The 17824-nt window shown below is 34.3% G+C and overlaps 1 protein-coding gene across 7 annotated transcripts in view; it reads left to right on the top strand.

The window, feature by feature from the left end:
* Positions 1-17353, top strand: part of PDGFC (platelet derived growth factor C) — a 203986-nt gene extending 186633 nt beyond the window's left edge. For 6 of the 7 annotated variants that reach the window (XM_036887857.2, XM_036887856.2, XM_036887861.2 and 3 more), the window contains 3 exons: positions 6092-6299; positions 10925-11142; positions 15744-17353. In XM_036887857.2, coding sequence (XP_036743752.1) covers positions 6092-6299; positions 10925-11142; positions 15744-15860 — 543 coding nt within the window. In that variant the 3' untranslated portion in view covers positions 15861-17353. The remainder of the gene's footprint in view (positions 1-6091; positions 6300-10924; positions 11143-15743) is intronic. The other variant, XM_036887860.2, reaches the window with a different exon arrangement.
* Positions 17354-17824: the final 471 nt, after the last annotated feature.

The following is a 17824-nucleotide window of genomic DNA, read 5'->3' as shown; positions in this document are numbered from 1 at the left end:
ATGTCGCTGCTCTCCTGAAGGTAAGAGCAGAAAACCACTTTTTGGCTTACTAAGGTAAGGGTGTTGATTTATTTGTTTACTTAAAGAAATACCAAGAAACTCTGCTTTCTGTTCCAGACCATTGGCAGCAACTAGTCTGAGGGCATCCCATACCTTAGTAATAAATACCTGTTTTCAGGGTTACTAAAAGAGCCAGGAGTGTGCAAATCCAACACAATTTGAGGCACTTTGCCCAACATAAGTATTTTTTAAATAGATACTTAAAAAGACATTGTTTGAATTTTCTAGGCACCAAATATGGGAGAAATGTTATTAGCTTATATTGAAAAGAGGAGTTCTGGTTACAGAAAAAATTAAAATGTAAAAAAGGACATTATTTCCCCTAACTTCCTTTTTCCATTGCTCCTCCCTTTGTCTGAGAATCCCTGTAGACAACTTAGAAGAGCAGAACTTCACAAGTGAACAACTTAGTTGTTCCTTAAACCAATAGGTAGCAGAGTGACAGTCATGAGAAAGCTCTTAAATAAAAGTGTTGCTTCCTCTGTTCAGTCCAGGATTGTCTTTGAATCCAGGGGAAGCGACTTGATTCTTCTCTCCTGTGTTTTAGGTGGGACTGGTATGTGTGTGTGTGTGTGTGTGTGTGTGTGTGTGTGTGTGTGTGTGTGTGTGTGTGTGTGTGTGTGTGTTGTTATCTTTTCATAATTTAAATATTTTAAGCCCTAAAGGTTTAGAACATCAACTACTATATTCATCGGTAACATATGCCAGGTTATTTTCTCCCAACTGTTGTCATTTGAGGGGATTGACATTTCTGATACACCTCATTGAAACCAGGTGTGCATATTTTGTTTGTCCAATATTGCAGGCTCATTTTGTTTTGCTTTCTTTTGTATAAATACTTTGAGCTTTATCTTAGCAATATTGATTTCAGTTGAAACTTGCATTGCTTCAAAAGGAATGCTCTTTGCAAACAGTCCCCAACAAATGTGGAAGCAAAATAAGCCAGCTCATTCTTGCATTATGGCCTAATTGAAAATCGCTTAAATAATAACTTTATATCATGCCTAAAACATGTATCTGACACTCCAATGAATAATATGTACTTCTGGCATTAGCTTTGTATGTATTTACTCTCTGTGTACAGATTTGCTTTGTTGTATATCATTATAGTCATGAGTAGTAATGCACTCTGAGTATTACTGACATTTAACTTTCACTTTATATAAACATACACATTTTGCCTTATGTTTTAAAAATTTGCAAACCATCTGCATTAACCTTTTCATGTTACAAATTTAATCAATATTAACCAAACTGCTTAAATTAAAAATGAAAACTTATATTGAATAATTGTTTATTTATATCCACAATATAGCTTACAATAGTAATAGTAGTTTATCAAAACAATTCTTCACTTCCTGTATAATGAAAAAAAATACTGAGAGTATCATAAATACAGAGAATAAATTGGAAGTTGCCATAGAGGAGTTCAAGGGAATGGGTGAAATAAGTGAAGGGGTTAAAGAGGTACAAACTGCCAGTGACAAAATGATTAAGTCGTGGGTGTGAAAAGTATAGCATAAGGAATATAGTCAGATTGTATTACCTTTGATGACAGAAGGTAACTTGGCGAGCATTTTGTAACGTATATAATTGTCAAATAACTAAATGTACATGTGAATCCAATGCAATATTGTATATCAAATATAATTGAATTTTTAAATTAAAAAAAATTAACAACTAAATACTGGAAGTAAATAAGAACAAATTAAGCTTTGTTTCTATTCTCAAAAGTTGGATAGAATAGTTGGAATCATCTTAATGTGAAAATCTTGACATTATTGAAGTGAAATCTTTGAAATGAGAATGATATCAATGTTGGACCCAATCATCCCTTGGATTTGTTCTAATCATGCTATAAAAGTGACTCCCCACCCAGGCAAAAGGGGACTATGTACCCACAAAACTGTGAGCCATAGTAGGACCTATGTCTGTCCCCGAGAACGGTGGTCCTTTTTCTAATTTATAAAAGCAGCTTTTGCTTTTCAAGCCATGGATAGCTCAGAGAGGGAATCTTTTCAAATTGACACATTTGAGAAAAGTGAAACAGTGATGGCCCTGTTAGAAGGAAGTTTTCAAGGATAGATTGGGTTTTATGAAAAGCTATTTATTATAACTGGTAAAGATTTATTATGCACATCATAGGAAGGAAAGTTTTGCATATGGAGGAAGTAGAGCAGCATTTAGCATGGCCAAAGGTACAAGGTCAGAGATGAACATGACGTGTGCAGCAGTGAAGAGACTAAATCGATTGGAACAAAATGAGCACATGTTCCATGAGCAGAGGGTTAGATGGGAAAGGCGAGTACAGGTCGGACTGCGAGGAGCTGGAGAGCAAGGTCAGGGATTTGGATTTTATCTTCCAGATGAGAAGTCTTTCTTGGCGTTTGTCCAAATGCATCACTTCATCAGTGACAACTCATTTTAGGTAGATTAACCCGGGGTTATTCAGGACAGAATACAGGGGATAAGGAAAGACTGAAGGCGGGAGACGAAGTTGGAAGCTGCCCTAATGGTGCACAGTTTTCCTTCTCTAACTCCGGACCCAAGTAATGAGGAGGAAAAGGAAGAGGTGATGTGATAGTTTTTTTTATCGTAACTAATGTTATTATTTTTATCTGATCTCTAAAAGGAATATGTGTTTATTATACAAAATGTCAAAAATATGGGTATCTATAAGGAAGACAGTTAAAATCACCCATTCTCATTTAAACCATAGATGAACACTGTTGGCATTTTAGGCACTTCTAATTTTCTGTTTTGTTTCAGTTAGTGTGTTTTAAATCAAGGTATATTTACATAGCTTGTGTATATATTTTTTGTCATTTATTACATAGTAGTCATTTATTTGTTAATTAAAAGTCTTAAAGGACCTCATTTTTAGTGACTATACACTATTTCAGTTTATGAGTACAGTGTCATCAACTATTACACTATTATAAATTTAGATTTTTCCTAAGTTTGTTGTTATAAATACTACCATAATGAACATCAGTCAACATAAGTGTTTTATTTCATGCTATTCTCTCTCCTCCTCTGCAAAAAATAAAAATAAAAATAAATGGCAATAAAAAGGCAATCATTTGTTCATATGTTTTTTAAGTATTTTATTAACTAGTTGACATGATATTTTATTAGTTTCAGGTGTACAACAGTGATTTAACATTTATATACTTTACAAACTGCTCACTATGATAGGAGTAGTTAATTCTGTCATCATACAAAGTTATTACAATATTACTGACTATATTTCCATGCTATATTTTTCATTCCTGTGACTTATTTGTTTTATAATTGGAAGTTTGTACTTCTTGAATATGTTCATATATTTATTTTTCCTACTTTGATTTCAGATCTGATTTACCACTCCCTAACCATAGTACTTTAAAAATTGAGGGGGGAGAGCATTTTTCACAATGAGAACAAATAATACTAAGATTTATATGGAACCACAAAAGACCCCAAATAAGACAGCCAAAGCAATCTTCAGAAAGAAAAACCGCATTAGAGGCATCATGCTCCCTGATATCAAATTATACCAAAGGTATACTAATCAAAGCGGTATGGTACTAGCCTGTAAGTAGATAAATAGAGCAATGAAAAAGAAAAGAGAGCCCAGAAATAAATTCAGGCTGGTATGGTCAATTAGTCCACAACAAAGGAGGGAAGATTGTACAATAGGGAAAAGATGACCTCTTCTATAAATGGTTTTGGGAAAACTGGGCAGCCACATGCAGTAGAATGAAATTAGGTCACTTTCTTATACCATACACAAACATAAAGTAAAAGTGGGTTAAAGACCTGACATAAGACTTGAAATCATAAAATTCCTAGAAGAAAATAAAGGAGTAAACTCTTGGACATTGGCTTTAGCAACTTTTTTCTTGATATGCCTCCCCAGGCAAGGAAACAAAAACAAACATATATAAGTGAGACTACATAAAACTACAAAGTTTCTGCACAATGGAAATAATCAACAAAATGAAAAGGCAACCTACTGAATTGTAGAATTTATTTGCAAATGATATATCCAATAAGGGCTTGATATCCAACACATATATGCAACTCATACAATTCAACAAAAAACAAACAAATAATCCAATTTAAAAAATGGACAGAAGAACTGAAGAGACATTTTTCCAGAGAAGATATACAGATGGCCAACATACAAAAAAAAAATGCTTAACATCACTAATCAGGGAAATGCAAATCAAAACCACAATGAAGTGTCACCTCACACCAGTCAAAATGGCAAGTATCAAGGAAGACAAGAAATAACAAGTGTTGTTCATGATATAGAAAAAAGGGAATCCTTGTGCTCTGTTATTGGGAATGTAAATTGTAGAAGCACTATGGAAAACAGTATAGAGGTTTCTCAAAAAAGTAGAAATACCATATGATCTAGTAATCCACTTATGGGTATTGTTTTCTGGAGAAAACAAAAACAGTAATTCAGAAAGATATATGCACCCCTATATTTATTGCATCATTATTCACAAAACCCAAGATATGGAAGTAACCTAAGTGTGCATTAGCAGATGAATGATAAAGAAGAGGTGGTACATATACACAAAGGAATATTACTGAGTCATAAAAAAGAATGAAAGCTTGCCATACGGAACAACATGGATGAACCTGGAGGCTATTATGCTAAGTGAAATAGGTCAGACAGACAAAACCATATGATTTACCTTATATATCAAATCTAAAAAACCAAATGAAAAAAACAAAACCTTGAAACAAACTCATAGATACAGAAAACAGGTAGCTGCCTGAGATAAGATGCTAGGGGAGATGGGGGGCAAAATAGGTTAAGGGCATCAAGAGGTACAAACTTCAAGTTATACAATAAATAAGTCAAAAGGATGAAAGGTACAGACTGGGAAAAATAGACACTAATATTGTAATAATTCTGTATGATGACAAACAGTAACTACTCTTACCATGGTGAACATTTTATTCCATGTCTCTATAGATAAGCATTTAGGTTATTTTCACTTTTCTCTATTTCAAATAAGCACTGTGATGAATATCACTGCACATGTTTACATATGCACAAATAAAGAATATAAATCTCAAAAGTGAATTACAGGGACATGAGACATAAAATCCGCAACGGTAGTATCTTATGTACATTAGTTACATCAGCTAAAGTGGTTGCACCAGTTTAAACTCACTTCTACAAACAGAGCAAATTCCTATTTACCCATATCCTTGAAAGTTTTTTTAAATGCTTGTCAATTTCATGTATGTAAGAGTAGTTCCTCTTTTGTATGATAAATAGTATCTCATTTTGTTTTCCATTTCTCTGACAAAAAATGAATTTTAAGCATGTTTTCCTATGCTATTGGCCATTCAAGCTTCTTGTAAATTCGCCCATTTTTTATTGTTTGTCTCTTTTTTTGGTATATTCTGGATACTAATCCTTATGATAGCTGTATAGTTTGCCAAGGTGATGTCCCAATGTCTGTCTTTTAATCCTGTTTATTAAAAAAAATAAAATTGTAGGCAAATTTATCAGTTATCTTTTATGGTTTGGATGTTTTCTATCTTGATTAACAACTTCTCCAGTGTCAGAGGCTTTTTACCTATATTTTGTTTTAATTCTTTATGGGTTAATTATTTTATACTAAATTTTTAATTCATCTGACACTTATTTGCATACCTACCTGGTGATTTTCCAGACTGAAGAAAATGTAAAATGAAAATAAAGGAAAACTTGGTAAACTATTATAATTTTCCTTGAAAGTCTGTAATAGAACCATGGAGACACTTGCCTTTTTAGTTAAATGATAGATACCCGCATCCACCATAATCAGTGGTAATAAAAGTGTCTTTTTCATTGACTAGACAGAAAAATCTACCAGCGTTCATCTCCAGTAAGTCTTTGCAATGTAATGACTTCTAATTTGGGTTGAATGCAGTTTTGCTTCCCGTGTGTTCTCAGCCTTAGTCTGCCCAACTTCATAAATCCAGAAGAAGTGCATTTTCCTTTCAACAGCAGCTAACAGAGGATTCATTTCACTTTCAGCAAATCACAGAAGCTGTGAGTCCTTCAGTGTTACCCCCTTCAGCCTTGCCACTGGATCTGCTTAACAACGCTGTCACTGCCTTCAGCACCTTGGAAGACCTCATCCGGTATCTTGAACCAGATAGATGGCAGTTGGACTTAGAAGATCTATACAGACCAACTTGGCAACTTCTTGGCAAGGCTTTTGTTTTTGGAAGAAAATCCAGAGGTAAACTCAGATTAGAACCTCATTAAATGTTCTCACCTGCTCATGTTTCAGATTCTTCTGCCATTGGCTAATGAGTAGAGTTTAAAATTCTTCAGTGATATATTTAAATAATCCATTTTTGTAACGTCTGAGCATATTTCCATATTAAATAAGCATGCATACAAAAGGAAGCACCTAATAATTTACATGGGTTTGGAAGATGAAAAGAAACACTTTTGCTGAAAATTCTCATCATTTCTTTAATTCAAAAATTTGATAAAGTCCTCAAATTTCATAAGGAATACTGCTTATCCAAACCTATGTTAGGGGTATATTGATTTAGAGATTCATTTCTTAGCTGCTAAACCAGGTTTAGAGCTAGAAAAGGGGGAAGCTCTAGCACAGTCATTATCTACCATGTCCTCATGGGACAGGATTACATCAATTTCCATTTCCTAAGCCCACAAACTTTTCTAAATAGTATGAAAAATAACAATAGCTTACCACAAATAGAGGTAGTAGCTTCCAAGATAGGATTTAGAACAAGAAAATAATGACCTAAAGGAACCCAAACCATGATAATTTTCCTCTGTATTCATTTGTTTCTGAAATTATCATATTTGACCATATGAGCATATCTCCCTTCAAGAATGAAAGTATTGATAACTCAACTTACACATAGTCAAGAAATTGGAAATAACAACTGAATGTTGTCTCAGGTTAGCTAATCTCCCCACTGGTAACATTAAAATTGGAAGGTACCCATATCAGACACAAATGGAATTGTAATAGAAATAACTGGGTAATTGCAACCACTCAAAAAAAATATTTCAGTCTGTCAGAAACACTGACATCTACCCAGGCACACCTTAGAGGGCAGAATGACGGTCTGGAGAACGTATATTGAAGGAACAAGTTAATTTGAGTGATTCACAGGGGCAGATTGCACCAGACTTGTTCTTCTCAATCTTGTCAGAAAGAAACCCGATTCCTCTCTTTCCCACTAAGAGTTGCCACCCTTCTGGATTAGGAGCTTTCATCTCAGCAGGTCATGTTCAGACTTGTCCAACCATGGTATTTTGCTGTGACAGCAGACGTGGTTTTCTTTCGGCAATATTTGAAATCAGTGTTCAAGTACATAGCAGTCAAATCCTGTCCAGATGCTGAAAGCTGCTACATATTTATAAGATTTGATCTTGATGAATAACTCATGAATAACTTGATGAATAACTTCCACCCCACTTAGGAACAGGAAAATGAAGAACTGCAAGGCTAGCTGAAACAGCCATGAATAGAGCCTTTATTAGCAAATTTGAAGTTGATTATCATGTTGATCTATAAGAAGCAGAGGGAGTAAACCGGATTCTAAACTCAGATCTAGTTTTATGACAGCTGATCTCAGGATTCAAGCCTAATCCCCTTTCCAGCCATGCCTTTCCTGCTTGTAATTCACCTGGTGCTCAAAGAAAATTTGGCCAGAGGGTAGCATGTGTTTAAAAGCATCCAGCACTGAGCCAGATCTTTCAAATATTCATTTAGCACTTTCTAAATTGAAGCCCTTTGCAGTTTGCCAAAACTATTAACTTTTTAAGTGTACAGTAAGTGTGAGAAAAGCACTGTATATTTTTGGAACTTTACATGAACTAAAATACAGGTGTGGGGTAACATCTATATAGACAAAACCAACTGCCCTCCCAAGATTCTTTCTACAAAGGAACCAGGAGTAAAACGTGTAAAAACTTCTAATTAGACATCGAAATAGATTTTCCAGAGAATAAACATATCACAGTGTTACCACATTCATCTTAGAAAGACCACCCTCAGATAGCATTACTGTAATAGAATAGCCTTGGACTGAATATCTTAAAAGCATGAACAGCTAACAAAGTAAAATGTGACCATAATTTTTCTCTTTGTCAGTATTATCCTTCTTAGTAAAATGTTCAATATTGATGAATCTGATCAAGACAATTTGCAATAGAAATAACAACTTTTATTAATGACCTACTCAAAATTTTCACTCTTTAGAAAGACAAACTAATGCATGTACTGTCTTATGAAGTGTTTTATGAAAAGCAAACAACAGTTTGAATACTGTTTTGCTTCATAAATATTTATCAGAGACAAACTCATATATTATACTTAGGTTATAAAAAATATGTGTTGGAGTGTGATCTTTATCTCTCTTTTTTTTTTCCTAGAAATTCTGAACAATGGAGAATTTATGATACCAAATTTTAGTCACATGATTTATTTTAATGAAGTTTAACTGATTGTGAAGCCTTAGAAATAGGAAGCATATATTTAAAATAAGATACAAGTTTAAAATCCTTAATGTAATTTTAGCCTAATGTTTTTCTGTTTCTTTATTTTTTCCCTTTCTTCCTGTGCTTCAGGGTTTTCATTCATACCTTGTTACTGCAGAAAAAAAAAATACCGTATTCTCTAAGTCAGGTTTAACTAGTACTTAAAAAAGGCTTTTGACTTTTGTGTCAAACATGATAAATGAGTGGAAGCTAAGTTGAACGTGTGTTTAAATTTTCACGTTGTAGCAGGTATCATAACTTAGGCCACTTGGGAAATCTATCTAACCGTTTATTGTGGTTAAGTAAACATTTTAAAGTGAATGTATATGGTCTCATTTACTAGTTTCATGAAATAGTGTGTTTAAAACTATTTGAGGTAGATGAATATCCTTTGAAACCTAAGGCCTTCATTCACATTCTAAAGAAGTATAAATTTAAAGTAAGCACTGAAAATTTTGGCAACAGGCTTTTTATGTGTGTGTGTGTGTTAGATTTTCTCCAGCCTTGCCTAGAGGTTAACTCCTAGAGAAAATATTCCAATAAGCTCATATATAGCTTTTAACAATGAAAGAGCAATATGTACATATGCTACTAGTTCAGCAAAATGACATCAGGTAAAATATGTGACATTGCTTAACCCAATTATCTCGTTAATTCTATCAGCGATATGTTGGTCTTTTATGGCACTCAAAAGAATGAACTCATTTCCTTTTACTATTTAAAAGCTTTACTTTTACAGGATCATTTTTCGGAAGAAAAGGAAATCTTTAAATACTCCAATATAGTGATTTTCCATTGAGTTGGGAAAAATAATTTTTAGCTGGATAAATTGTTGAAATGAACCTACTGACTCAGCATTTCCTTAAGTTTCCCTATACTTGACCAAGTTCATTTGTTCAGCCACACAGGTTGCATGTGTTTATAACCCACATTTGCATGTGCATCATTTATGATATATCTCTAAAAATGTCTTCATTTGCTCCCTCTGACGTTTTAGAAAAACCCGATTACATATACAAGTAAACACAGCCAAGAAAACAAGTATTCGATTCTTATTTTCCTTGCCATCTTACAGTTACTAAAAATATTGGCACTTAATTATTAAAACTGAATTACATAGTTATTAATATTTGAAGCCATCTTTAGCCAGAAAATACTTTTTGCTGTTACTTCAATCCCTATTTGTAACATTTCCCATGTTCATGAAAAGGTATTTAACCAAATTTATTATATTTTAGAAATATTCCTAAATTTTAATAAAGTATTTTGGAAGGAAAAGAGCTCTGCTGAGTTGTATGCTTCCTAAAACTTTTCAGTTTTATTAGAATTGCTTTTCTTTGCACATTTCTAGGGGAAAAAAAGGCAAAGCTATAAAGCAGAAATTAAAATTATGTTAGAGATGCTTATCCTAATAATTACTATTCATATGTTATGTATGAATTGATATTAAACATGACATGTTATTTTGATATAACTTAACTGAGGCAAGCATCATTTGGTAGTTGAAAACAATGGTTCTTTGAGAATTTACTGCAGCAGCCCAATGAAAGGATATTTTGTTTGGTCTTCACAAGTAGGTATTCTTTTAAAGAATAAAGCACAACATAGTTAACCAACTTGCTAAAAGAAGAGAGACAATTGTAAATAAGTTCTTCCATCCTTCGGAAGGAGAAGAATAGAAGGCTCAAGGAATCTAGATAAACTAAATTTCAAGGACCATAAATTACTCAACGAACCAGAAGCAGTGCTTTCCAACAACTTCCCCTCTTTGAAAATGTGTTGGTTTTTTCACTCATGGTCTACTTAGCTGTCTTCAAAAGTGCATTTTCTTCACTCCTTTTTTTTATGTTTGATGATATTTGCCAGAAAGATTATAGAAAGTTCTGTCTACAAAGATCTGTAAGTTGTTCTTCATTAATTGCATGAGCTTGCGATCATTTTTTAAATTGCATTTGTTTTTTAATCAAAGCATTCATGGTTTTACATTCTATCCTTCACTCCAATGCTCTCCTTGTATACTTTTTTACTAAGGTTAAAAGGTGTAACCCTCTTTTACTCCATAAAGTTTCCTATTTATAGCTCTCCACTATTTTGTTGGCTCTGTTCTTAATAATGCACAATGGCATCTCTTTATTGGTCACTAAGTCATAATGAAGCTTTGTTTACTATAAAATGAAAGTCCAGCTTGGGAGCTGCACAGCCCTAAAACCTAGTTAAAATAAGAAGGGATATTGTTAGAGTTATTTTTCATGAAACAGCGAGATTTCTTTATGAACAAAGTTTAATGAAATACATTCAGGCTCAAAGCATGAACATCTACGTTTCTTTTTTGCCATGTAGTGGTGGATCTGAACCTTCTAAAAGAGGAGGTAAGATTATACAGCTGCACACCTCGTAACTTCTCAGTGTCCATAAGGGAAGAACTAAAGAGAACCGATACCATTTTCTGGCCAGGTTGCCTCCTGGTTAAGCGCTGCGGTGGAAACTGCGCCTGCTGTCTTCACAATTGCAACGAGTGTCAATGTGTCCCAAGCAAAGTCACTAAAAAATACCATGAGGTAGGTATATAGTTTTCTTTTGGGGTTCTTTTGGGGTTTTTGTGTCTTAAAAAATAACAAATCAATGTATCCGAAATGAATTTTTGGTTGGAAAAAGAGGTGTCGCACTCATGAAAAAAAATAACCAAGCTAACCAAGGTTCACAAAATAGCTCATGTTTTCATTTTTTGAAATTAAGACCTTTAACTCAAAAACCCAGACATTAAGGATTTAGAAAGATTATATCTTGTACAAAAAAGAAAATGTGTTCTTCTGTTGGAGATGGGGGAGAAATAAAACTTTTCAACCTCAAACTTTTCAGACTGTGAAGGGAAAACATTTTAAGGACAAACTTGAAGATAAATCGTTGTCTATTTTGGAGAAAGGAGACCTTTGATATTTATTTTTCCATTTGGAGTAGTACAGGCACATAAATCCCAAGACATATTCATAGTTACACCAATCTTTGAATTGTTCATGTTGTTCTGAATAGCACGTTAAACTTTCTATGGATTCTTCAACCTTTTATGACTTTATTTTGTGGAATTAAGGAAAATATTAAATGTTGGTCATTATTGTTTTTCAGAGCTTTGGGAATCCTATAATTTAATACACTCCAAAGTGTCACTGGGGCTAGAATATCCCATTATACCCAACTGCCTCTCCAGCAGTGCCATGGAGCATTTATACATTAGGAGGCAACCCTTCTTCATGACTCATTTATTTTTTACAAATGTTTACATTATTATACCAAGGCCAAATTGGCCCATCTGACTTCATTTCCATATGAGTTCATTTCATTAGGTTTTATTTTTCCTACTAAATAAAAGAATCAGACAGAATAAACAGCAAATTAACAAATAAAATGATGGTTTCATGTGAATAAAACATCAATGAAACACTTACCCTTTAGGTAGTCCAAACCTACACAGGGTAATAAACTGCACTTCATATGACATGGTAGTCCTGCCCTTTGCTGATACTGTGTTGGCAGATTATAAAGTGGGGAAAAAAAGCATTCGATTTCAGAAGATGAGACCCTGTTTCCATCCTAGATCTACCATTAGCTTGTGACTGGCAGCAGAATATCTAACCTCTGTAACAATAAGGGTAAAATATGATCATTTCTGAGGTTTTTCCTAGCTGTGTTATTCCATGACAATTACTAGACTGCAATTTTTAGAAGGTAACATTCCAAAAGTACCAGTATGTGATTAAAAATAGGGCTATTTACTGCCATTACTCGTCATGTTCTACTTTCATTTCTACATCACATGCTTATAAAGTCCCTTGTGCTGGAAGCAGTCTTTACTCCAGTTTCAGGACAGAGATAACCATGAGTTTAGTGGCTCAAGGAGCTCCAGCCAGGCTGTGCCCAAAAGCTGGCCATATTGCTATTCTGTGAATTGGGAATCCAGGAAAAAACCCTTAGTATGGTAGTTCTAAAACAGACTAAACTTAAAATGCCTTAAAGATAAGGCGGATATTAGAGCTGATTGGCATATATGAAAGGATGTGATGAGAATAGGAGTTAAACTAGAATAAACCTTTTCCACCTAAAAGCATTCCAGTTTGAATTTTCTAAAGCAAACCCTTACCAAACAAAGTGTACTTGGGGACCTGATTCAACCAACAAGTCTTGGGTTTATAATCATGATTCTTAGAGCTACAAAACCCACTCAGACTGGTCATATTAGCTTTTTAAAATGAACTTACCAGTTGCTGAGTCCATATCATGCTTTTGGTCAGCTAAACCCTCAGGCCAAGGGAAGCCCCCTCCATCGTATACTTATAAATTTCTTTTCAAATAACATTAATTTTAGCGTTATTTAGAAAGTTGCCACAGAGCATGCAGTATCTGTTTTAAAGTCTCAGTTAAAACTCTTATGTGGGGAGACTCTACGGGCAGTACGTACAGACTCACTCGCCTTCCAGAAAAGCCCATTATTGTCCAGTCTTTGGGTGGGGTTGATGCATTATGTATGTGTACACACCTGCAGCTATGGATGTTTATCTAATTAGATGACCATCTAGTGCAAGTTTCCCACAAATGTCTCCAATATACGTGTTTGTAGAAATATAAAGTTACCCACTCCACATTTTGCACAAATATCTGAAATAACAATCATGTCTTACTTTTAACAATTCTTTGTGGGAATTATTAATTTTCCTGTGATAATGTTTTTGTTGACAAATTGCCCTATGAAAACAGGATTGTTTACTTGGTATAATTTATCATTTCTGAGGCATAAATTTTTGTCTTCCTATACTTTGGAAATAATTTCTGAGTCCAGTACTACTCCTACATAAATTTTTTTAAACATAATATAAAATAGTTCTAAAACGACTGTCATGATACCATTAGTCTGGATTTAGACACTTAACTCATTTAAAGTGAAACCCATCTTGGGCTTTAAAAATTCTTTTTGATCACCATTTTTCAAATTTTCAGTCTGAGATTATGCCACCTCGAGGAGAAGGTAGAAGCAAACACAGAGCTTAGAAGTTCTAATTTTTCTCTCTTTCATCTATCTCTCATACACCAGCTTCCCTGAATAATAAGCTGTTGTATTCATTGTGTTATTAAGGAAAACACTGATGATGTCCCCCCACTGTGTATTAGAAGTTTTTATCCAAGACTTTAACATCACTTGATCATTACGAGATTCTTCTGCTATTTTTAAATCCCTGCAAGCATTGATGGACAAAGACTGATGGGCGGAGCCGGGAGGTGGGGCGCTCTTATTTGGTGTATGCATCTTGGCAGAAGCGCTGCTAGAGGAAAGGGTTGTAGGATTGTAGCTTGGCATGCTTGGGTGTTACTTGGGACTGTATAACTATGGTGGCCTCTCTAACCTTGACCTTCCATAGTAATTTTTTTTTTCCCCCACCAACTGGGAAAGTATATACAAGTAGAGATAGGAATTAAAGACATTGGCTATGCCAGTATTGCAGTTTATCTATCCACCCAACCTCATTCCAGAAACGATTGGTAACAAAAGTGGGATAAGAGGGCTTAGAACCAGTATCTTAAGAGTAGTTTTACTCTTAACTGGCTCAAAAACAGTAAGTCAGTGCTGACCCAGAAAATCATATTCAATAATCATTGGTTGAGTTTCACATTAAAATAATATAGTCTCAGTAAATTTTATTCTGGAATCATAAAATGTAAAAGACAGAAAATCTACTTAAAAAGTTGACTGCTTCTCAGAGTTACACAAGACTTTGCACTTTATCTTTCTAGGAAGAAAGTTACTAAATTAATAGAACATATGACTAGCAGTACTCTGGGTCTTTATAAAATTATCATTCTACCTTTAATAACTCATATTTGACTAAAGTACAGATACTGGCTATGTCACTTATACTAAGCTTCCATTCACTCATGTGTAAAATAGGGATAATAATTGTAAATTACTTCATAGAATTCTTATGAGTTAAAGTATGTAAAAACATTATTATAGTGCCTGGCACCCAGTAAGAATTCAAAAAATGTTAGCTAATTAACCTTTGATATGACCACATACTCCAAATAAGGTATACAGCCTCTCTTTTTCTTTTATAAATCTTCAAATAGAACAGTCATAAGACCTGACTTGTGCCTTTTTGGATTAATTAAAATTTCCAGAAATGGTAACTTTTAAAAGTTGCTCTCTGAAGTTATGTGTTATATCCAGAGAACAGATGAACTAGACAAATTCATATTATTATGTGCTCTGTCTGCTCTTTGTTCATAATCTAAAACAAACACAATTTCTGAAACTTTATCATTTCTGTTATAAGAAATAAAATATAATACACATTGAGTAGGTAGTTTCTGTAAAGTACTTGAGATAATCTTTAATAAAATACATAGCTATATCCTTTTGTCACAGTTAAAAGGAAATATGTTTAGTGTCAATATATATTTTGCTATTTTCTTATTAAGAATCTCAAGAATCTCAAATGAAAATAACTTCATGCAATAGAGGCATTATTGTTATTACTGCCAAACTTCCATATACTACCCAGTAGGACCCAGCTGCAGAAAGTTAGCTGTGACAGAGGCTGATGTCTATGAAGTACATCTAATCCATCTCATCAAGTTTATAGAGGACTTGAAGGGTAGCCAAGAAAATTAATGAGTGGCATAATTGAGCAAACTCAGCTGTAGAGTGATCATGTTTCTTTTCACAGTATTGCAGGACTTGTATGTATTGCTTCAAGGACAAATATACTTGTTAAATGTGTGAATGAATGAATGAATGAAATAAACCAACCAGCAGAAAAATGAATTGTGCAGTAGGGGCTCCAGAATCAAGGTGAAATTCCCTCTAGTTGTCGTTGCATGAGAAACACAGAGTGCACAGGGAGTCTTTCAATTTAAGGACTGTTAGTAATCTGAGGCAACATCCTTCCAAATCATTGGTATTAAAATGTCCTTTCTTTCTTGAAATTATGATCATTTATGATGTTTTCAAGGGTTGGGGGAATGTGTTTATAATGCCTTCACTAGGAAAATAACTAACATTTGTAAGTTTTTGTTGGCCCCAACAGTCTTGTCTGAGATGTTACTTGTGCATGAAATCAGAAGTTACAGACATTGGGTGATTTGACAGATGGCTAACATTTTTCCCTTTCAGGTCCTTCAGCTGAGACCAAAGAATGGTGTCCGGGGATTGCATAAATCTCTCACTGACGTGGCCCTGGAGCACCATGAGGAGTGTGACTGTGTATGCAGAGGGAACACGGGAGGATAACCCCTTCCCCACGTGCAGCCCTCTCCCTGAGCAGCCCAGCTCAGTGGCTGATTCTGTTAGAGAATTTACGCATTATCTCCATCCATAATCTCAGTTGTTTGCTTCAGGGACCTTTTGTCTTCAGGATTTACAGTGTGTTCTAGAAGAGGAGACACCAAACGGAATTAGAACTTGTGCGACAGCTCTTTTGAGAGGAGGCCCAAATGACAGGAGAAAAGGTCTTTGGTCGTGGACAAAAGAAATAATTAAACATTGTAGATCACTAGCTATTCCCAGAGTATCAACATGTACTTACTCAGCTAGCTGTGTTCTATATTTCAGTTGTCTTGATATGGTTTAGGTTGATGTCAGTGCAGGAAAAAACTGCAAATGAGCACCTGATTCTGTTGCCTTGCTTAACTCTAAAGCTCCATGTTCTGGGCCTAAAAAAATCACAGAAATCTGGAATTTTTTTCTTGCATTCACATATATAAACCAGAGTGTTCTATGTTCTACAGACTTGGCTTTTAAAAAGGAACTATGTTGCAATGGATTAAGTTTGTGTCATGATGATAGGAAAGACTGGATTTTCCATATTTCTTACTAAAATTTCTACCGGTGGAAAGAAGAGAACTTACATTTACGGTTTGGAAGAGACCAGCCGGAAAGGACGAGTGGCCTTATCTTCACTTTATCTTTAAGTTGGTTTACTTGTTTTATTGTGTACATTTTTATATTCTCCTTTTGACATTATATCTGTTTGCTTTTCTAATCTTGTTAAATATATCTATTTTTACCAAAGGTATTTAATATTCTTTTTTATGACAACCTAGATCAACTATTTTTAGCTTGTTAAATTTTTCTAAACAGAATTGTTATAGCCAGAGGAACAAAGATGATATAAAATATTGTTGCTCTGACAAAAAAAAAGAAAAATACATTTCATGTATTTCATTCTTGTATGGTGCTGGAACTTAAACTACTCTGCATTTTAAAATACTGAAGTGGGAAATCAATAGAATTTGGTATGTTGCAAAGACTTTTTGAAAGTAAATGATCACATCTTCCACCTCTCTATTGGAGATGCAAATAGAAAGCAACATGTTTAAAGTAATCATTCAGATATGGTCATTACTAACCCCTAATCTTTCTTTTGGAAAATGTGAGCCTAGCTCAGAAGAATATAAAGCACCTTGAAAAAAAGAGACTTGACAGCTTCCTGACAAAGCATGCTCTGCTGTCCTGTAGGAACACATCCTATTTATTGTGATGCTCTGGTTTTATTCTCTTTAAACTCTGTTCCATACACTTGTATAAATACATGGGTATTTTTATGTACAGAAGTATATCCTTTAACCAATTCACTTATCATACTCTTTGGCAATTGGAAAGAAAATCAGTAAAATACTTTGCTTGTAAAATGCTTAATATTGTGCCTAGGTTATGTGGTGATGATTTGAATTAAAAATGTTTTGAATCACCAAATAAAAGAATGAGGCTATTTTGGGGAGAAACTGAGCGTGTGTGTACAAGATTTGTCTCTCCAACTCCAAGAAAACAAAGGCGATAAAATTTTACATTACCATGATTTTCATTATGCACAGGCCTATGTCAGTTCAAAAGACGGAAAAGCAAACATTTGTCAAGAGGTCTCCCTGCCTCTTGCCTCCCATGCTTTTGAGTAGTTTTCTTTTTCTCACTGGTCTTGATACTGATTTCTGGCCAATTAAATTGCAACTGACTTGAAAGTTGTATGTAGTTTATGAAATGTTTAATGATAGAGTCTATGGTCATATGAACCTGGGGAAAAAACCTGTACGTTCACACTCATCTTCACTTTCAGTGGCAGATCTTCACTGGGATGAACACACGTTGATTTGGCATATGGACCAATTTTTTATTTTTAATATATTTTACACAGCACACTTCAAGGTGTAGGTCTCCAATTTCAGATGTAGATTTCTACTCAGGGCTGGAATATGCTC

This window comes from Manis pentadactyla, chromosome 1 (assembly GCF_030020395.1).
Source record: "Manis pentadactyla isolate mManPen7 chromosome 1, mManPen7.hap1, whole genome shotgun sequence".
Lineage (NCBI taxonomy): Eukaryota > Metazoa > Chordata > Mammalia > Pholidota > Manidae > Manis > Manis pentadactyla.
The sequence above is the reverse complement of the archived record's forward strand: the minus strand, read 5'-3'. Positions and strand labels throughout refer to the sequence as shown.